At 39.7% G+C, this 23298-nt stretch overlaps 1 protein-coding gene across 49 annotated transcripts in view; it reads right to left on the reverse strand.

Annotated features, from left to right (window-relative positions):
• ptprsa (protein tyrosine phosphatase receptor type Sa) overlaps positions 1–23298 on the reverse strand; it is a 224388-nt gene that overhangs the window by 71524 nt on the left and 129566 nt on the right. For 29 of the 49 annotated variants that reach the window (XM_048182139.1, XM_048182140.1, XM_048182146.1 and 26 more), the window contains 4 exons: positions 16966–17154; positions 13042–13050; positions 8215–8232; positions 753–863 (listed from right to left, as the gene is read on the reverse strand). In XM_048182139.1, the coding sequence (XP_048038096.1) occupies positions 753–863; positions 8215–8232; positions 13042–13050; positions 16966–17154 (327 nt within the window). The remainder of the gene's footprint in view (positions 1–752; positions 864–8214; positions 8233–13041; positions 13051–16965; positions 17155–23298) is intronic. The other 20 variants (XM_048182155.1, XM_048182152.1, XM_048182175.1 and 17 more) reach the window with 2 other exon arrangements.

A 23298-nucleotide genomic window follows, 5' to 3' on the forward strand; every position in this document is an offset into this window, starting at 1 on the left:
TCGTTTTGAGATGGAGCGTCTGCATCTTCTCTAGTGGGAGAACAATAATAACTATAATAATGAAAAGAAAACTCTCTGACCCATTTCATAATGTAACGGCCAGTGAATAATTTATCCGGAACAAAGTTATTTGGTACACAGCGGGTAAAAACCCATCCCGTACGCTGTCGGTTTTAATATGCATTAAATAAATAATACATGCACAAAATGCATCTGCCTCGATTTATTAAAATCATCAACCTGGAGATTCAACTCTTCTTAAGGTTAGTCATCTGCCTTGAAACAGTCTCAGACGTTCCATTATAATAATACCGTTAATTATTTTGATTTAGCAATTACTTGTACATTTTGAACAAATGTATACACATCTATGTATGTGATTAGCAACATGCATATTTGGAGATCAACACACTTTCGTTGCAACAATTTACCTTTTTTACCTTTTCGTAGGGAATCAGTTTAGCATTTTGATTGGTTTACTGCATGGGCCAATCAAAATCAAGACTTACCATCATCCTCTTCAGACTGAAAACTTTATCAACATACCTGTACGACCCAAGTTTCCGCCCATCAAAGAGAAGACTGAATACTACCCATTAAGTTTTCGAAATTGTGCATATTTTGTTACTGCAATGTGTTTTAGCTTAAAGATTAGATAAGATTTATATACAACTGGTCATGTGACCAGTCGTGCATAAGATGATCTAATTGGTTGTTTTTTCGATGGGCTCCAGGGCCAGGTTGCTCCCTACCTCGCACATACAGGTTGGCAGGGGAAGAGTATCGGACGCCTTCGATGTTAGACGCCACGCACTCGTACTTCCCCTGGTCGGTTTCCTCAGTGTTTTCTATCTGCAGGGCACCTGGGAGAGCAAAAAAATCACCCCAAAGAAAGGGATGAAAGACAGAGAAAGGGAAAAGATGGCAAACTATTAGAGGTTTGAAAGTAACAAGACTGTCAGAAACGATTTTATTTTGTATGTTTGGTGCAGCATCGTATCCTTATAAATTGCTCAAAGGCCTTTGCTGTTTGAAAGCCAACTTCGCCTTTTAACGCTAACACACTGTTGAATCTGAGCAGTTCCACACTCAAGGCAAGAAAGATTAGACTGATCTAAATATGTCCGAATGCATCCCGTCAAACGCAACAGAAAAGAACTAGCAGCAATGTTATGGTGTTTGCAGGAGTGCTGGATCGCATCAATCAGTGTACCGGGAACTATCACGGTGTGGAGTCGAAGGAGATAAACCGCTGCTCGGTCCCAACGGGAGGGAAGTCGGTGAGGGTCAAGACTGAGCTGTGAGCCGAACATCCATTAGTTCATGTCGAGATGTGCTGCACAGGGCTGAAGCTTAACACAACACTTAAATCCCACGGCATGAATTATTTCAGCTGGTCTCCCAGGAGCTGTGGTAAGACTCATGTCAGTGCATTCTGTGGGACTGAGAATGGCCATTGGCTATACATGATAAACACTTGATATTCCTCAAAATTATGCCCCAGGGTTGGGTTGTAAGCCGAGGTCATTGCCATGTATGCCAAAACACAGTTCGAGATATTGCAGAACACAAACTGGTGTAAATGAAGAGGGCCTGATGAGGGCCTATATTAGCCTCCACTTTCTCATCTGAAGAAACTTCACCATGAGTTTCCCTGGAATAACCCAAGGACATAATAAAAGTCTTACTCAAATGGTAAGGACTATGGTTAGGGGTTATGGAGTTTCAAATAGGGGTTGGGTTTGCCGAGTAGCTTCTGGAATTTAGACACTCCTGCTGTACTTTAAAAGTTTGTCAACGGAGGAGTATGCTTTTTTAGCCATTGAAATGCTGTAGTTAGCAGCAGGGGCTCATTTTCTGAAGCCAAATCACTAAACCAAATCCCCCATCTCAAACTTCATAAGAAGTATGTTGACTGCCTGGGAAATTTTTATTTTATTTTATGCATGCAACATTATAATGTGATCAGTTGATTTGAGGGCTCTTATCACATTGGGGGTTGGATTTACTGACTAGCTTCTGGAAGTTAACCACTCCTGTTATACTTTTAAAGTTTGTCAAAGGAGAAGTATGCCTATTTAGCCATCAAAATGCTGTAGTTACCAGAAGGGGCTCATTTTCTGAAGCCAAATCACCAATCCCCCAGTTCAAACTCCAAAAGTAGTATTTTGACTGCCTGGGAATTTTTTTTTATCTTAAGCAAGCAACATTATAACATACTAAATGTATCAATTGATTTGAGGGCTCTTATAACATAGGGGGTTGGATTTGCTGAGAAGCTTCAGGAAGTTAACGACTCCTGGAGAATTATGCTTTTTTTAACCACCAAAATACTGTAGTTACCAGATTTTCTGAAGCTAAATCACCAAACCCAACCCCCTAGTTCAAACTGCCTAGGAAAAAACATCTTTTTGCAAGCAACATTATCATTATATTATACTATATGTGATCAATTGTTTTGAGAACACTTTCAACACACTTTCCTGTGGTTTCCCGTCTGCTTCTGAAGAGATTCAGGCATTAAACAGAGCTCTCATGAAGCAAAGGTGGCAGAATTCAGGTCTGAATGTGCCACCTGAGCAAAAGCGATTGAGATTACTGAGAAAGCTAACAGATAGCTTTCTTTGGGAACCAACAACCTTTCCATTACCACCAGTGCTTTACCCACTAGGCCGACCCACCCCGACTCTTCTTTATCTGTCTTTGAGTATTCCACCATTGCATTTCAACAGGTACCATCAACACCGTCCTCACTCCTGGGGAGACATTCATTCTGGTCGAACGAAGACGTCAACCTTCAGATACTGCCACATGCGGTGATGGGACATCAACAGCAGGGACTCACGCTGAGGTTTAAGCGCACAGTCTGCATCCTGTGGAACATTCTGTGTGCCAATGAGATTCTGGCTTCTGGGTCGATGACTCACACCTGCTCGCGGCGGATCAACAGCATGATGGGATCAGGGAGTTTAGAGGCGTGGCAGGGAGAGACAAAAATGGAAGGTGGTTTCTAAAGTGTGTGCGCTCAAACACGGATCGTTTGATGTGCACATTGGCGCAGCGGGCGGCCGGGCGACAGCAGGTGGGCTTGGAGAGCGTTCTAAAGTCTCCTCAGGTGTGCAGCTGAAGGGGAACCGCTCGCGCGCAACCTGTGCTATGTGACGCCGTCGGAAAATCTGGTGGAAATCTCCAAGCCTTCGTCCTTCTCCCGTCAATTCTGGAGCCTCCGACTGCAGAAAACAGGCACGAATTTTAATGTTACTGGAGCAGGGTGTGATAAATAAACCATTGCGCAGTGGTGTGCCAAGCTCTCAGGGAGCTCTGAATTCTCCCCATCTTTCTTCATCATCGCTGGGGTTGTAACTCCTGTGATGCCCTTTTCTATGAACAGTTAGCTGATGATTGAGTAATGTCATTGAGGAAATCTTAGCAAGAACATAGCATATCGAAAAATTCATTAAATACAAATTAATTCCCAGCGGCTCCAAAGCAAGCAAATTTTCTCAGGGATCCTTCCTGCCTGAACAGGACTATTTTGGGTACTCCTGCTTGCTATTCAGCCGGCTGACGATTCCCCACTGACTTCATTACATATTTGCAGCTGTGTTTTTTTTCCCCTTGCCTGTTTCCGCTTGAGTTCGGATAAGCTCACTGAGAATATATGATCTGGGGAGGGAATGACAGTGTTCCTACTTTAGCAGTCTTTCTCAAGTCTATCAATCTCTTTGTCCTTACTGCTCGTTGTTATGGACAGGCAAAGTTAGCATAAATCTAATTAAGGTTTCTGCATTCTCATATACTGTCCTCATTTTTCTCCAAACAGTCCTTAGCTAACTAAGCAAGAGGGATATTGAACAACAACAACATTCCCTGACTATGTTTAACATGTCGGAAACCGAACAAAATGTCTTTGATCTCCCTCACTCTTCCCTTAAATCTCCCTTTCACTCAGCCCAAGAATGTTTTCAGTTATTATCTTTTATGTATAATTACATTTTGAATTTCATTATCCATCCTGCCCGTGGCGTCTTTGAGGCTGCCGGCGTAACCTTCCGTTAGCGGCACAGCTAACAACAAAACAAGCTGTTATCTTTTTTTAACCAATAGTGTCGAGCTCAAAGAGTCGTAACGCCGCACAATACCATTTTTGTTAAAAGGCAAGTGGAAGTCATTTTCTGAATATCCATGCCACGAAGCAACCATCTAGCTGACATGAACCCTCTAGCTATGAACTATTATCTGAAGCTGAACAATACCAAATATATTAACGGATTCTAATGCTTCTGCAAACTGTGAGAGTACTATGAATTACCCAAAAAGAAAAAGACAGAACTTTCACTGCAGAAGACCAGGGTGAAAATCAGCAGAAGTTCGTAGGAGAAAGCATAATCAATCAAATTAGCACTTAATAAACAAGCACACAGGGATGTGTAGATGTTTCTGAGGAAATCTCTCAGGCACAGATAATGTGTGGGTCTGCTGATGACCATGACTTCTGCTGATCATGCTATGCCGGCAAATCCAACTAGTCACACACTGTGGAAAGCTCTTTTTGGGAATTCTCCACTGCTTCGGTGTCGATACGAACTGTGTCCTTTAAACTGGCCATTAAGTGTTTTTGTCACGATCAGCCGGAGTTGGTGTGAGCCCGTGACTGATGGACACGCGGTAGCTGTTGACCTGCAACCGGTTGGGGCTTTAGCGTTGGCCTTGGGAGACACAGTCTTGTCATCTCCCGTCATCCATCCGATCCCGGATCATGGGGGAAAACAGGCTGGGCTGTCTGTTAAGTGGAGGCCGTGTCAGGAGGCAGCTCTGCTGGGGCGTGGAGCGTGGCAGCCAGGTGTGGAGTCGAGGGGAACGGTGAACCGTGACCAGCGCTACCATGCAGCTGTCTATTAGAGCCTTTGTGCACGTGACGGCTCTCGGCACGCTTGATTAAGCTCAGCAACAGCTCTCAACCGAAGGAACCGGAGCATCTTCAACACACACACACGATTTCCAGCACCTACAGTCCCATTTGTGTAATTCAATTAGTGGGCGATGCTGGGGTATGATTGATTTGTTTGTGGGATCGACCGCATTCTTGTTTTTTTTTTTCCTGCATGAGCAGAACTGATTAGGAGAGAGATGTGAAGAGTTGGGCTATGTTCAGAAAAGCATACTAGCTGGATATTATATGCATACTTCTTTGGTATGCTTAGAATAATGGGATGACCTGCTAGGTTTGCTTAAATGTGCAGTATACATCACATTTATGCATTTGGCTGATGCTTTTATCCAAAGTGACTCACATTGCACTCTTGCTATACATTTGATCAGTTCATGTGTTCCCTGCTAGTGAAATGCTCTACAATTTGAGCAACAGGAATGCTACAATTTGTGCATCCCAAAATGCAATGCAATTTAGTTGACCTTCCATTTTCAGTGTGACTAATGTAAGTTAGTAATAATTATAATTTAGCACTTATCTCTTTACTATTTTTTTTTGATAGGACCACCAAAAATTAAGACAATCTTATAATAAATTTAATTAAAAATGTCCAAATACTGTGTTTATTTCAGAGATGATAAAAACACTGCAAAAAAAAAAATAATAATAATAAAAAAAAATACTATTCTTAATGGGTATTTTGTCTGATTTTTCAGTTAAAATACCTCAAAAACAAGATAAACTTAATTCAGAAGCAATAGTTTAATACACTTTAATATATATACTTAATTTATGAAAACTTTTCTTAATACCAGTGTTGCTTCAAATACATTTATTTTGTTTTATGAATTTTTTTTTCCACTGAAAATCAAGTGCCAATGTAAACATACTACTGTATTTCACTTTATTGTCTAGAGTTTTAACAAAAGTTTGCAGCATACAATATATAATGTGTAAGTAGTAAGTTAGTATTCCAATCTGAACAGCCAATATATTTTTATGAATACCTCTTGTCAATCAAACTTCTAATCACATGCAAAAAATGGGAGGAAAAAAATGTGCAAAAATGAGACTTGTGCTTTAAAAAGATGGCTCGCAATGACTGTGCCTGTACGCATGCGGACACACACTAAGGTCATTAAACGTGGAGCGTCATCATGGGGCCGATACGTAATGCAATTGTTGTCAACTTCCATCTGTTGGCTTGTAGCGCTCTCATAAAGACGGCAATGACTCGTGCACACATCCAGCTCGGACTGTCATTTAGCAGTGCACAGGTCAGCTACACCCACTAACTAACACAGACCGAACTGGCATGACATAAGATAATGCTTATGCAAACACAAATGTAACCAAGCCGCTAACAAATGCAGTAATTTAGCTTTGCTTAGGTGAGTAAAACGGACGCAGAGCTGTGCTGCTCCGGCACATTTAGCCCAGACTGGGCCTGAATTTGTAGAAGCTGCCCTGGGCAAAAGCTCTGTCCTGGATCACTAATCTCATTATGTAAATGCTGCTTTATAAGTCACGTTCAGTTTAGCGAGCAGCAAAATGATTAATGAGCAGTGTTTTTGCATTATAAATATGCATGTTGATGTGTGTAATCGAAGAAAGAGCTTTAATGCTGTATACTTCACTAGCTGTGGCCAATATAATGTAATAATAAAAGTACCTAGCCTATCTATAAATAAATATGCTCTACATATATGTTATTTGTATATTATATAAATGTAGCATATAATATTAAATTATACAACAGTATTTTCTGGTTCTCAAATCTGATTGGCTAAGAGCAGGCTAAGATAACAGCACTCCTACATTTCCACCATTGGCTTGAAGCGACTGTCATGCAAATCCACTGTAGCTTTTACAAATACTACACTTGTTGTACCACGAACTGTAGTTTTAAAAACTAGAGGCAAGAATGTAGTTTAGACCTGAAATATGTGACTCATATTTAATCATAGTGCCTATTTTACAATTTGTTTAGACGTTTTCGGAGATGGGAGCTCCAGGCCGTCAGCATCCATTCAATGCTCGAGTACCCGCCGAGAACAGCTTCATCTCGGCCAGTGCTTCGTTTGATCTCACCACTTATAGTGGTTAAACATGAGATATAATTCATTTTGAGTACATAAAACAGGCAATCTTTGGTCTTATTAATCTACTACTTGTTCCTGAGCAAATCACATTAGACTATGTTAAATTTAATATAAGATTTACTAAGACATACATAAATCCCGCAGCAGATCTAGGCAGGTGGAGCTGGGGAGGTGGAGGGGCTCAGAGGTACTCTGACTAGCTTACAGCAAACACTGAACCAGACTATTTAAATGCTGAGCAAGCAATCTCATTGGATGCAGGATCAGCATCAGCTTGAGTTACGTGGTAATGATGTAATGGAACTGTCAGTCTGCGCCCTCTAGAGTTTCATGATGGAACTAGATATAAATATATATGCAGTTTCACTAGCGATCCAATTATGATATTGCAACACATATCAAATCATGGCGCATATCGCAATGGAAGTTGATGAAACCCAGCACTAAACTAAATCAACAAACTTAGACAAATTTAAAAAAATGTAGACAAGCATGATCAATTTAGGCACCTGGAAACATACAAAATTGAACATTTGAACAAGAAAAATGCACAAAATTCATTATGATTACCATTTGAATCGTAGCTTCGTTCACTCAGGAAACTAATGTAAAATCAAAACAAAGATGCTCACCTACCTGTTCGCTGTGAAAAAGAAGGCACTTCATTAACATTAGAAACTGCACACAGTTTTCATATATAATGAAAGGAATATTGATCTAGATCTGGAGCGACCCCTCTGAAAATCAGCCCTGATATCATCTCCAAACTCTGAGGAAACGAGACATTTTATCTGGAAAAGTGTAGGTAAATCTGTGTAACATTAGCATTGGTGATTCGGCTTGCGGCTGGAGATGAGATCAGGACTGAAAGGAAAGCTGCGACACCGTTTACCCAGCGTCCTCATTAGCGTGATAAGTGTGGCCTAAAAGCACCTGCCAAACAGCGCAAATGTCACAGACGTAGGTAAACACCAACCCCCGACACCTGTCTGACTCCCAACACTGACATTAAACACACATGAGACAGGACACAGACACAAACACACACACAAAGACACACAATGAAAGCCGGAGAAAGAAAAGGACAGCCGCTCTCCGTTTCGGACAGCAAGAGGTCGTCTGGAGTCATTAGTTAGTGGTTAAGTTAAGGTTAGTTGTGTTTTTATATCAGTGTCTTACCTCGGATGGGAGTACCCTCTGGAAAAAGACACAAACGAAACAGACATCAGTTTAGTTCACGGTTAATGTACGTTCAGGTTATGACTGGTTAGTTTAGTTTGAGATCAGCATCACAGCTTTAGTAAAGGTTAAAGACCTGCCAGTGCTGGACGTGGAGCTTTACATTCGTCTTTCTTTCCCTTCTCTACTTAATAGATGTATACGAACAATCGTATATATGTCTGTAAAGGTTAATGGCGCTTTTTGACCAGTTCATTTTCTTTTCCAAAGATTTGTAAAAAAAAAAATTCTCAACAATTATAAAAATTTGAGCTTTATTATATATATAGAAACCACACATTAAAAGTGAAATATCTGAGCATAATTAGAAAAAAAAAAAAAATAAATAATAATAACTATATTTGCGTCATAAATATATTAAAAAGAAATTAATTATAAAAACAAATGAAATATGTTTATTTGTATTTATTTTATTTTTTATGTAATTTATTATTTCATTTACTTCAATTAATATTACTATGGCTTTTCCTCCATAAATTATTGATTAAATAATTTAAATAAATAAATCAATAATATAAATAAAATATGAGATTAATTTAAATATAATAAAAATATTTTTATTTCATTAATCTTACTACTGTTCATTATTATTTTATTATTATTATTATTATTATTGAGTTTCATAAATAAAAAAATCAATGTCTAATTAAAATAATAATTAGTTAATTTAATTCATTATTAAATATTTTTTGTTTTTTGTTTTATTTTGCTAGGGACCACTGAAAAAGTAAAAGAATACAATAATAATAATAATAACAACTATATTTTTGTTAAAAATTACATACTAAAAATCAATAAATAATATAAATTATATTAAAAATGTATATACAATAATTTAAATGTAATTAAAATAAAATATTAATTTAAATACATCATTAAATATAATGTTTTATTTTTATTAATTTTATTTTTTAAATTTCATTTTGCTAGGGTGCACCGCAAAAACAAATCAAAACACAGACAAATAAAAATATGTAACAAAAATGTAACAAAAATGTAACAAGACATGTAAAATGAGGCCTTAAGATCGAGCAGAAGCTGTAAGTAGTATCCAGTAATGCTTAGCATTAGCTTACCAACATCTACATGACGTCATATCTAATATTCACAAGCAAAGCTGCCTTTGCCCCTTGTCTTCCTATCTTTAACACCTCGCAATCGCCTGTTTTAGGTTTATTTCTCCACTATCATCAGCTCGTTGAAATCCTGTCCCTTTCTGACCCCAGCGCTTTAGAAACACAGCGAGCTCTTTTGTCCAGCAGCAGTATGAAGGTCATCTGTGTGCCGTGAAGGATATTTTGCCTGCTTCTCGATCAGCCTGATATTAACTTGCTCCGGCAGAGCAAAAACACACCATTTTACTCAATATTCCTGTTTAAAAATACCAACATCAGGCCTGGAAATGACGCTGTGCCTTGACAAAGAAAATATAATAAAATGAGTGTAAATAAAAGAGGTTTCATTTAGTATTTATATTTACGAGCCTCCTAACAGCAATATACAATATAAAATGTACAACTCTGCGAGTAGCGTGCTAAATAATTAAACCTACAGCCGAACGCATGTGCGCTTTGAGGCTCTTTTTGAAAAGCAGGCAAAATATTTATAATTTAAAACTTGTTTATGTATATTTAAGGAGTTGAGGAGGAATCAGAAGGGCACGGGGATCAGGGATTGTCAGTGTTTAGTTAGTATCAGGGACGTTGAGGCAGCAGAATTAGCTTGTTTTTGATCCCGCTAGAGTCAAAGTTACGGTTAAGGTTTGGAAAGAACTGGTTAGGTGAGGTTAGGTTAAAGGTTAGAGGTTTTCAAACACACAAATGCCACAAAAATCACACAAACTGATTGACTGGTCAAAACGCTAAAACGTGCTGTCGTTTGCTAAAAGAAGCTACCAGACCTACTCTGGCAAGAAAAATAAGTGGGATTTTTTAGGGGGGCGGCAGACAATCTGGCCGTGGTCTCAATCCATCTGCACAGCTGAAACTGAGTTTGGCTCGCCGCCATGCGTTTAGGCAGAGTGACCTTAAAAATATCTCCACCAAGGCGCAGATGTCACCTCTATCTACCGACAAACTCACCGCCAACATCGTATTTAATGGCCGGTGACTCACAGTTAGAGAGGCTGCTCATTGGGTGGAGCTTGACATCCAGCTCCGCCTCTCTGTATGTAATGGGTGGAGCTTGAAGGTCCAGCCACAGCCTAACCCTAAACCTAATTAGGTTAAGCTCCACCCATTAGGTCCACAGAGGTGGAGCTGGACTAGGTCAAGCGTACGAAAAGAGCTTGACATTTCTTCTGTTTAAAGACCTAGAACTGTTACACTGACCTAAAGAACCAACAATGCAACATCATTGTCTTTAATCTCCAAAGAACCATATAGCAACGCTATAGAGGTTCATTTGGGTCCATCACGTCACAGTGAGAGTCCTGCTCTTAACCACTGTAGCAGAGCTTCAGAGCCATCAATTAGACAAGCACCTCGGGGCCTGTTCCAATCAGACGGCCAGCCAGCGTGCACAGGAAGTGCGAACCGCAGCAGGAAGCTGTCCATTTATCTCTCCCTCGTTCCTCCCAAGGTATCGCCTATGGTGATTTCAGGAGTTGCAGCTGTACCTACACCAGGACGAGATCCATATATCACACAACGGCCACAACTGTGACAGCTGCTGCCAACTAAAGAAAGGACACGGGTTATTCAAAAGCACGCCAGATCTTGTTTTCCTCTCAAGAAAAATGGCTCCGGCCCCGGTTTGGAAACTAAAGAGATCAGTTTCACTTCGGAATAGAGATAAAAACAGGAAAGCAGGAGTCTTGGCTGGCGTCGACGGTTACAGGCCTTTTTCTCATCAGCATAAATCCCTCCAGGTTGGAGGATTGGGCAGCAGGACTGCTCTAAAGTAAACATCCCTACATAAGATGCCTTCACTCGCTCTCAGGGCTCTGCTGAAAGAGCTTCAAAAACACAGCCGCACATGTGATGAACAATCAAGTCAACATGAAATCAAAATCAACCACTTTTACTTGCTTACTCCACATCTCCCTGCAAAACCCCCCACTTAAACTAGGATAAGCTGGTCTCCCAGAATGAAAAGTACCCAAACCCCCTCTTAAACCCAGCTGACAGACCAGTTGGACCAAGCTGGGAGACCAGCTAAGATTTGCAACAGCTTAGGCAGGGCCTAAAACTAACTTTTTGCCACACCTGCCAATGGCCAGTGACTTGAGAAAATTTACCGGCCATAAATTCATTTTACCAGCCATGAAAGATAGATTAATCCTTATTAAAGTTACAAAAGTTATTCAGTCAAGAACAATGAGTGATTATTCTTTATCTTTTGATTACCATTAAAAACACAGACAGCAGCAATATAAGGCTCCTGTCACTTTAAGAGTGAACGCACGGATCCAATATACTGTTACACGTGCATTTTATTTCTCAACTGTTTACGTTCAGTTAAGAAAAACTGACTTTGTTTACAAGGATTCTTGCCAAGACGAGCATTTTGACATAATTTTGTTTGAAAATGTCTGTTCAAGCACAAGAAGACGTGAAAGAGAGCTTGATTCAGTATTCTTGCGCTGTCTGAGACACAGATTGAGGGCGTGCGCTTTGGGTGTTTGCGCACAGGAAGCTTCCCACACGGTAATGAATAACAAATTAAGTTCCATTTCGAGTCTTCTTGAGTTTGAATATTTAATTTGGCAATGCTTAAACTTTCGTGACAATGCAGCACTTCCCTGCCCCGAGCGTCGTTCATTTTCACGTTCTCACAATTGTTAGAATCTACAACAATGTTACCGGCATTTTTACTCACATTTGACGCTTGGCGAGTGGTAACTTTAGGCCCTGATCTTAGGCTATATTAAGAAGGGTTTTCTTTTCTTCAGCTGAGGTCATTAAGTTTGTAAGGCTATGGGATAATGTTAATTAATAGCCAAATATATTCTTTTCTTTTTCTGGTCTCATATGTATATGCAAAAATCAAGCCACCTTTTTCACAATCCAATCAATTCCCAATCAATTTTCCTAATTTATATCAAAGAAACACCTCGACTTGCAGAAGTAAAATGCGTTTTGAATGCCATTTCATGTTGACTTTACCATTCAAGCACATGGACTATGAAGGACATGCAAATGTAGTCCATCCCTTGTGTACGGGACCTCAGGTGATGTTTGCTTTAGAGGTCCTGGTTGGGCCGGAAGGCTCCAAGGCCCCAGCAGTTTTCAGACATCTAGACTGGTTCTGCTCAGATGATAAATATGTTATTGTGATGGAGTCGAGCGAGCCCTCGGTGGCACACGGACTGAGGGTGTGTCCAGCGGTCAACAACAGAACCGCAACTGCTTGGCCGGAGCTTCTGAAATTCTAATCTGTTATTCTTCTGTTTTATAACCATGTGAATATTTGTGGCCGGCGAGAGTTGAAGCAAAAGCCAGAGGAGGAATTCTCTCGAGAGCTCGAGAGCTGGATGTGAATGAAGAACACTAGACGGTTGCACTAGTAAATCCATACACGCAATCTCACACACACACACACACACAAAGACTTTCTGCAGTGTGTCATCCCCAAAAGCTGGGTCGAGTCTTGAGAGAAACAGGGAAATGCTTCATGTTAGTGGGCGAGGAGAAGAAAAAGAAATAAGGAGGGTACAGACAGACGTTAAAGGGAAAGCAGAGGGTAGGACATGCATTTTAAAACGAAGTTAAAATGCCATCTGCTTCAGGGACACTAGGAAGCTTGCGCACTCACTGAGACACTTACCAAAGGCTTCTGGAAATGATAATAAACAGAAAAAAAAGGAGAAAGGAAGAATAAAACAGCACATTTTAGGGTCGGACTCACAGCAGCTTCACACATCCTGAAATCAATAGAGTTTAGTGGGGAAGATCCCTTTGTAGGATGACACGTCAGATGGTTAGATGCACGTTAAACAGATTTTAGACACGTTTAATGACCACATTTAATTTATGGGGGAATCTCACAAAACCTGTCATTTTCAGGTTTACAAAAACTAATATGTTAGGGTTAGAGTTAAGGTTAGGGTTATGTTTTATATATGTGTGTGAAAACACAGTCAGACTAATTGCTCTTGTTAAAATAATTACTGCCTTAAGAAATTCTTTAAACATCTTTAAAGATTTAGAAAAACTTGGCATATTTAATTACCAATTAGACGTACCAAATAAATACCACTAAATGTATTTAGATAACTCACTAACACACAAATTGAATTAGGACCATGATTATAGCTAATTTGTACATGCTGTATGCTGTGCATACTGAATTCAGTTTGTCTAATTAGTAGTACTCCAACGGTATTCATACAACTCATGCTGCTGTCATTTATTTTATCAAACACTTGTCGAATTGAGAATTTTGATGGCAATTGGAATAAATTATCGCTTAAACACATTTTTATTCACAAGAGGTATTCTGTAGTGCCTACCTGATTTCAAGGGCTCAAATTTGCTAAAAAGAGGATGAGAACTATCTGCAAGAATACTTCTCACCTTCTTACTTGCCCTTTCAACATAAAGTTGTCCTAAGGGCTTCTGTGGTCTGCCAACAATTTTGCTAGCCATTGACACAATTCTGGTAAGCTTATTCTTAGATCTACAGTTTAAATGTACATACCAGGCAGGGATATGATAAGACAGTACACTCTCCACAACAGATTTGTAAACAAGTTCTAAAATATGCTGACTAACTCCAAGGCCACCGAGTTTTCTAGTTGTGAACATCTTTTAAAGATATACTCAGAGTTTTCGACAAAGCTCACCTGTGAGTCCAGGATTGAGCCGAGATATGTAAAATTCTCCACAATTTCTACTTGTTGACCCACAAGTGAAACTGGCTGGATTGTCATGTCTCTTTTTGTACACATGATTAATTATTTTGTCTTCACAACATGAATTACTAATTGGTTAAAATGACACCAAGTTTCAAGGGCCTTAGTGTGAGAGAAATAGGCAACATCATGCAGAGAGTCAATTTTATCTAATAGGCCAACTAAGGCCATATCATCTGCATATTTTAATAATCTAAAATGTTTCTCCTGCATCGAACACTCATTAGTAAATAAAGAAAAAAGCACAGGGGAAAGAACACTGCCTTGTGGGCAACCTGTGCTTAAAGTGAGCACCTCTGACACAGACCCTCTGTGGACGGCCGGAAAGAAAGTTTCTAATTCATAAAACTTAATCAAGATCAACAAGCCTTTTTAAGAGAATGTGTGTCTTCATTGAATTAAAAGCTGATGTGAAATCCACAAATAAAATCCTGACATGTGCTTTGGGATTCGTAAGATGTTTTGTAACTGTGTTTAGCAGGGTCTGTGTTTAGCAAAACTTAAGTGGATCTAACCTCGAGGCCATAGTTGAAGTTAGATGGTTAGCTAAGACTTGCTCCATAGTTTTACATAGTATGGAAGGCAGAAAATCATTTAATATACTCGCACCAGGTCTTATTATTGAATATTTCCATAATTTCGGCACTGTACAAGTGTCTAAAAGAAACTGAAACAGCCTTGTAAAAACTCCTTTTAATTGAGGAGCACAGTCTTTAAGAAGCCATCTGGGCCAGTGGTTTTGTTTGGCTTCAATTTACTAAGACTTGCAATAACACCAGCCTCATTAATAACTATTGATGTTTCTACAGGGAGATTATTGCATATCACATCACATTCTGTCCTACCGTCCACAGTTTCAAATCTGCCATAAAAGTTATTCAAATCATTAATAATTTTTTTGTTTTTACTTACAAAACTATCATCCTTTTTATTAGACCTACCCATTAATATCCCTCCCATGCCTGTCTTATATTGCCAGTAAAAAATTGACCTTCTATCTTATTTTCAAGATCAAATTTTGCTTTAAGAATTTCCCCCCTCAACTGTCTTCATTTCTCACACAGTAAATCTATATTACCAGAACAAAAGGCAAACCTCCTTTCATTAAGACAGCTTTTTAGCTGTTTCGATACCCAGGGCTTGTTATTTGGGAAAATGTTCACAGTTTTAGTTTCAGACACAATATCTTCACAAAAATTAATATATGACGTAATAGTGTCTGTGAGTTCATCAGCATCCTGACATGACTGAAAGAAAATGTCCCAATTAGTTACCTCAAAGCAGTCCCTTAGTTACATCTTTACATCTATCAGACCACACCTGTATTTGCTAAACAACAGGCTTTGCCCTCTTCACTACAGTCTTATATTTGGGCAATAGATGAATTACATTATGGTCAAATTTTCCAATGGGGGGGAGGGGGGGGGGGTCTGCATACCACTTTATAAGCATTTAATATATTTCCATAACAGCGATCAGTAGTCTGGTTTAGACGAGTGGGACAGTCCACATACTGCTGAAGAGTAGGCAGATATTCCGATAAGTCACATGCATTAAAATCCCCAAGGATAAAAACAGGTTGATCCGCAGAGTGAGCGAGAGCATCATTATAGCTCTTCGCTATTCTCTCCCCTGCTGCCACAACATTAGGATCGGGAACATAAGTAAATATGACCGTGATCTGGCCGAACTCCCGCCGGAGGTAAAATGGTCTAAATTTGATAGGGTAATAACGGGTAAGGGGAACCTGTTCCGGAGTTTCCAGAGTCGATGTTTCACGCCACCTCTTGAACCCCGTATGTTAATTATTGAGGGCTAGTCAATGTTATGCATGTGGATGTTGAAATAGAGACAGAGACATCACAAACAAGAGAGCAGAGAGTAAGGCACAACAACATGTATGACCCACTCACACAGTGACGTAAAGACAAACAAAACATAGGGAGGACAGGCCGCACAGCCATGCTAACTTTTTAGCAGGATAACTGCTTTGGCTGTATGCTAACATAAACATTCTCAGATTTGTCTGTTAGCAGGGAAGAGAAATTAGCTTGAAAATGAGCTACAAGTCCTAACCTTGAGGCTAGTGACTTCACTAATGGAAGCTAAAAGGGTTGACTATTATAGTCCTCAACCGGAGAAGTCAAAGGCCTTTGTGTTCCTGTGCCACAGCCAACAGTGTTACGGAGGCCTGTGATACCCCACAATGAGTCGGGGCTGTCCATTAACACGGCACAAAACAAAGCACTTAAGTCTAGCATAAGTGAGAGCAGATGTCGCCACTAACCACCAAACCATTTTGTTTGAATCTGAAAGTTTATTTTGAAAATGCCATGACTGATACTGAAAAGGGGAACTCTGGGTAAGAGAGTTCAGGTCAAGGGTTGGTAGCCAAATATCTACTGCCCATACCAATTTGCGTCAACAGCTCTGAATCAAATGCAACCCAATAGATTTTTCTTTTCTCTGTTGCTGACAAATCACTGACCCACAACGGTGGCCTTGGGGCGACTGGAGCGCTAGACTTAATGAGATATATAATTAGACTCTGTTTTACTGGGTCTTTCAATAAAGTTTCATTAGCCTAAACCAGACATTAATCATAGGCTTGCCACAAAATCTGGACTAAGCTCCTCTGACACTGTTCATTAAAAGTCATTATCTTTCCATTTCAGCTTCCCTAGCAACTTTAGTATGTTGCGCTAGCACTCTGGGTGGTTGTTTTGGTAGAGCGTAGGGTGCCTACAATCAGAAAAAAGACTGATGCAGAATCCTAAAACAAAAGCATTGGGATGAACAGATGAATATTAGCAGAGCAGTACCATCGTTTGTCTTACCTGATCTGAGCTGTTTTATTCGGCCGTTACTTGTGCTGGGGTCGATGGGAAGGAAGTCTTTGAACCAGGTGATTTCCGGGTCGGGGTTACCACTGGCGGCGCAAAGCATGGTAGCCGTGCGAGTACGTTCCACCACCTTCAGCTGTGGGCCCATGTCAATGTTGGGGAACCCCGCAGGAAGAAGGTCCTCTGTAGGGGAGAACATGGAGAAGTTAGATGTCAGTTACCAACTCAAAATTTCTGGAAGAATCAACTCAACCTGGAATGGGGTCTGTAGGGTAAAACATAGAGATGTCAATAACCTACTTGGAAGACCCAACTTGGCTTGCAAACAGCAAGTAACCAAGTCAGGTTTGGCTAGGACCTGTTCTTCTACAGCAGGGGTGTCCAATCCTGCTACCAGAGGGCCACTGTCCTGTAGAGTTTAGCTCCAGCCCCAATTAAACACACCTTAAAGGATTAGTTCACTTTAGTTTCCAAGATTCACCCTCAAGCCATCCTAGGTATATATATATATTTTTTCTTTCTGATGAACACAATCAGAGTTGAATCGCAGTTGAATATGGAACCTCCTTCTGTAGGCGATCTGGTGGAAACTAGTTATTTTACTTTATAACGTGTTAAATATTATTTATTTATTTTACACAAATGCATTGCTTCACTTCAGAAGGCCTTTATTAACCCCCCCAACTCTACAGGACAGAGTTTGGACACCCCTGTTCTACAGGGACCCTCAAGGGAACTTGCTGAGGGGCAATCAAACATTAGCATAGAAAAGAGCACACAGAGCTGTTGCTTGTAAAATCATACATACCGTTTGGGCCCTACAGATCTGAGTCTACACCACTAGCAACAGAGCTGTTTAATCGGGGCAATCACTGGTGACATTTCAACCCAGGTTCCTCCCTCCATAGTTGTTTACGGCAGAAGTCAATTTGAAGAGACAGGTGACATACAAACACACAATAGAGTTTGACAATTCACTCCTCTTGCTCTTCAACAGAATCCAGCATGGCTGATGACTGCTGTTGTTGGCGAACACAAGCCTTCACGCTCTTTATGGCATCTGCTGTAAAGACAATGACTGATAAGGGGAAGGGAAAACCTTTCACTTTGACCTGGCGTGACTCACATCCTGGCAGAGAACTGTGGACACTGTAGACTGTGCCAGTGGGCACAGGTTAGGCTCTAGGTGTGAAGGTTGCATCCTTTGAACCCTTTGAGAATCACAAAGGTGTGCCAAGGCTCATGACATTACAAGGAACCTAAGTACTGTACCTAGTACCGGAAACTGAGGTTTTTACACCAAAGAAAGGGGATTTGAGCCAATGTTTTGTGCAGTGACCTTTTATTTCCATGTTCTATTATTCAGTGTTGGCTGGGGAAGCATTATGGCTGCCTATTGATTGTTAACCAGTGGAGACAGGATGTTTAAAAGTTCCTGATTGGGGGGAAAGAGGTACTACACAGGTAATTGTCCTTTCAAAAGCAGCTATTCTGTAGTACTTTGGAGAGTGACATTCTGTGCTTACTGTACATGTGATCCATGGCTGGATTATCCATGCTGTGACACCAGAATAGGATTTCTCATCAAACCACACAAATTAAGCCTTAAACACAAGATGAGTAATTTGATTTGAGCTTAATTAAAGCCGGCAAGTGCTGGGGAGTCTTGAGTGGTGGTGGGCGAGTGAGAACAGCAAACAGAGTCACTGACAGAAATGTCAAAGCAATGCAAATTCTATTATAGAGTCAGTGAAAGAGGTCGAGACATGAGCAGCAATAATACCAGTGTCACTGCGCTGCCTATACGGCGGTAATGACTGCGGGCATACGAATGCAAAGAGTGTCTATATTGTCACCGGGATGCACCAACTGACCTGGAATCATCCGCTAAGAGAGGCTCACCGCAAGCACTCCAATGTAGAGACGTCCTCTTCGGGAAACAGTAATGGAGAACAGCTAGGAATAGAATTTGCCTTGCAGATGTACTCTTCCAACACTCAAATTGGTTCAGGGTCAGTTGCTCCGGTAAAATACGAAGGAAATCAGGCAGTAGGCATGCATATCCGCGCCAAGAGCCCTTAGTCCTGTCTGCCTGGCTTGTATTCATGCTAAAAAAGCCCTGGAGTTATACTCCAGCATTCCCCACCAATCCGATCTCACAATTAGGTAGCTATTGTCTCTACAACAGCTTTTTGATATCGTCACAACCAGTTGATTTACAATTAAGTTCTGGGCATGTGCACTAGCCTTGTGTCATCCCATAACCCTAAACAACAGTTTTAATTGGAAGGCTTTCAAATACTTGTCCATTAGACAAAACACAGCTTTCCCCACTCTCCGTCACCATTCATTTCTAGATGCTAGCCGAGATTGTGCACTTTGCAGAGGGCTAATTCTACATCATAATTCCTTAAAATACACACCGGAATTCAATTATAGGCCTACATTCATTCTAGGTTTGTATCAGGGCGGCTCTGAAGGCCGCCCCTGGCCTGACTAAGAGGCTGTTAAGCCGCTATGTTAATGATGCTGTTATGATGATCAGCGTAGCGGGCTGAGTGCACCGGCCACTTTAGCCAACAGCTGCGTATTTACCGATTCAGCAGGGCACTGAAGTCGTCCTGAAACCCTGCCCCTCACTCCCAAACCTCCAATCCGTTAGCTTTGACATGGGCTTTTACGCTTGCTGTTATTATCTGTAATTGCATTTAATTGTAGCTTGTGATTTAATGGCATTATGTAATTGACAGGTGCAAAGCCTCTTAACCTGAGTGGTCAGTTTATTGCAAGTGGATTTGCAGACGTGCATCCATGGTAATAAGCAAATGAGTTTTGATTGATTCATGATGATCTCTGAAGCTCATTATCCATGCAGCTGTAATATTTCACATCACATATTAAAAGTAAAATGGCTATTGCAGCTTGTACATCAATTATTCAATCTATACACAAATGCCACCTTCTGCTGATTTATCCTTTTGACTCCTTCTCCGCCAGAGTTTTTTGGAAAAAGTTCCCAGCCACCACCACATTTTATTCTAGCTTCATGCATTTTTTTTTTTTAATCAACAGATGAATGTCAGTAAGTTTCATGAAAAAAAAAGCTACATTTTGAACAAAGTGCATAAGCCATACTTTTATTGCTTGTTTCTTCTTTTTTGCCTGTGTTTTGATCCGAATATTCTGTACTCTTTTGTCAATGGCGGGGAAGCGCCGTCCGTTACGGAAAATTCCGACAATGGCGGGGAAAGAGTTAAAATACAACCATAGTGACGAATAAAAGACCATTTACTATGCATAAGATGAAATATAACAGCAAATGCTATAAATAATACTAAATATCATGTATGATACCCAGTTTTTGCCGCTGGATGTTTATAAGCAAATGAGTTCTGGTTGATTTACGATGATCTCTGAAGCTCATTATCTGTGCAGGTGTAATATTTCACATCACAGATTAAAAGTAAAATGGCTATTGCAGCTTGTGCATCAAAATAAATAGGTAATATATACACAACTGCTGCCTTCCGCCGGCACCGTGGCATTCTTGTTAACAGCTTTATCAACCAGAGACACATTTTATAATTACACAAAGCATTCTTTGATAAGCGTGCATTTTTAAAAACTGCTCTCCTGCAAACACTTTCCTGCTGATAAAAGTCTCAGGGGTGGCATCACATTCCGCAGACGTATCCTCCTCTGCATTGGCTATTTTATTATTTTCACTTACCAAAATGATTTAATTTCATCAGTTCCTTAATCAGGTTAACTGATTAGCTCTCGCCACAGCCAGAGATGGCTTTGGAAGCACATTAATATTACAGAGAACTCTGGGAGGAGAGGGCGGAAGAGCAAAAGAGAGAAAACTGGGATATAAACCATACGATGGGAGGTGGAAGATGTGTTTTTCGAATGCAGAACTAAGGCGACATTTAACTAATCTGTAGCCCCAGCTGTTCGGATTTGCAAGGTGGTCAATTTAATTTCCTGTGCTCAAAAAACAGCCCAATTAGCATAACAGGAAGTGCATGAAGGATAGGACGAGAGTCTGTGTGCTTACTTGTTTAAGTCGCTGTGGGTTCGGCTGCCCTGTCACATCAAACACTGCACAGTATTTATGCGCTGCTGCACAGGACACAGGGACACGAGTGCAGGGAAACCAATAATGGACTGGGAGCGGAGAGAGCGAGGGCTGCGGGGCCGAGGCGGAACCACATAATGCTCCATTAAGGAGCGTGAATCCCATTTCAGTCTCTCCAGATACACTATCACAGCCCGACCTCTGCACACAACATCATGCCTATTGGTATTTGCCAAATAGTATGCCTATAGGATCAAGGACACCATCTCTGACGATCCAAATTTCAAGAGGTTTCTTAAATCGCCCAATAATGTTAATACTTCCTAAATAATTTCCACTCTTCCGGGTTCTTTGGACTCTCAGAAACAGAGCCATCTTACATTAGCATTTCAAACTAAGCCTAACCCATGGGGTCAACTGCTGGAAATTTGGACTTTGGATTTCCATATAATAATAATAATAATAAAAGAAAACCTAAATATACGCCTAAAATATTATAAAATAGTAATTATAAGCCCAAATGTCATGCATAAAAGCAAATATAAGCTTAAATATCAGATAAAATACAAAATATAAGCCCAAATATAATGTATAAGGAAAAAATCATTAATAGTAAATGTTAAAAACTATATATATGTATGATACTAATTATAAGCCTAAATATCATATAAAATACTAATTATAAGCTTCTATTTCATGTAAAATAGTAATAGTAACTATATAAAAGACCAAATATAATGTACAAGAATAAAATATAATGAATAATACTAAATTATAATGATTAAAAACTATAGGTATCACTTTATAATTGACATTTACTAATATTAAAACATTATTCGATTATTTAATGCTAATCAGAACACTAGTAAACTGCTAGGCCGTGGTTTTTCAGTTTTAAGGACTACAAACTATCACTCACTGCAGTGTGCAAACGATCAGAAACAATGTGTGTTTAGTTGTGGATTACAGAGGCGCTGCAGACGTGTACAGATGCCCCGTTACCCGCAGGCGTCCCCCGTCGGGCTTTGATAAAGCTACAATCGCGCAGGCTCGGTCGGGTGCTGCACAATTAGGTGGCGGCGTGCGGCGACGGTTGCGTTCGAAACGTCTGGCTGATGACCGAGCCCAGCTGTATCTGCCACGCTGACTTATCAGTACCAGAGGAGGTGGAGCGGGAAACGCCTGCTCGGAGTCTGGGGGTCGCGAGGGAGGCGTCGGATTGAACCGGAAGGCAGCGAGGAGAGATAGCTGTCATTGCCACTCACACCGCAAGACTCCTGCGCTGTGACAGAGACGGATGCGCTCGGCGACAGTGACAACCTGCCCGCTAAGTGGCTCCCCGTCGGAGACCTCACAGCTGTATTTACAGAGCCAAATCCTCGGGACGAGAGATTCGAGAACAGTAGCAGTCTGGTACAGATGGCGCTCGATCGAGACCACAACGCCAATGAAGGCATGACCTTTTAGAACACCAACTATAAGGCAAATTATCACATTTGATGCTAAAAATAAGGTGGAATATCATGCATAATACTAAATATAAACTCAAATATAATGTATTTTACTAAAATAAGGCCAAATATTATGTATAATCGTAAATATAAGTCTATATATCATACAAAAAAATACTAAACATAAGCCTAAATACTAAATATAAGCTCAAATTTCATATAAAATACTAAATATAAGCTTAAATATAATACAAAACACTAAATATGAGCCCCGAAATCATGTATAATACAAAATATATGCCTAAATTTAATAGAAAATACTAAATATAAGTCTAAATATCATAGAAAATGCTAATTATATGCTTATATTTCACGCTAAATACTAAATATAAGCCTAAATATCAAATAAATATATATAAAATAATAAATATAAGCCTAAATATCAAATAAATATATATATAAAATAATAAATATAAGCCTAAATATCATAAAATATTTAATATATGCCTAAATATCATATAAAATACTAAATATAAGCCTAATAAATATGAAATATTAAATAAAAGCCAAAATATCATAGAAAATACTAATTATAAGCTAAAATTTCATGCATAATACTAAATAAGACTAAATGTCACATAAAATACTAAATATAAACCCACATTTATTGTTTATTTCTAAAAAACATAGCTTAAATAATAGATAAAATCTTAAATAAGCACAATTATAAAATATACAAAGTCATTTAACCTTTTATAACACCAAATATAAAATAAAATTATCATGTATAATACT

Source organism: Megalobrama amblycephala, linkage group LG2, assembly GCF_018812025.1.
Source record: "Megalobrama amblycephala isolate DHTTF-2021 linkage group LG2, ASM1881202v1, whole genome shotgun sequence".
In the NCBI taxonomy this organism is placed as follows: Eukaryota; Metazoa; Chordata; class Actinopteri; order Cypriniformes; family Xenocyprididae; genus Megalobrama; species Megalobrama amblycephala.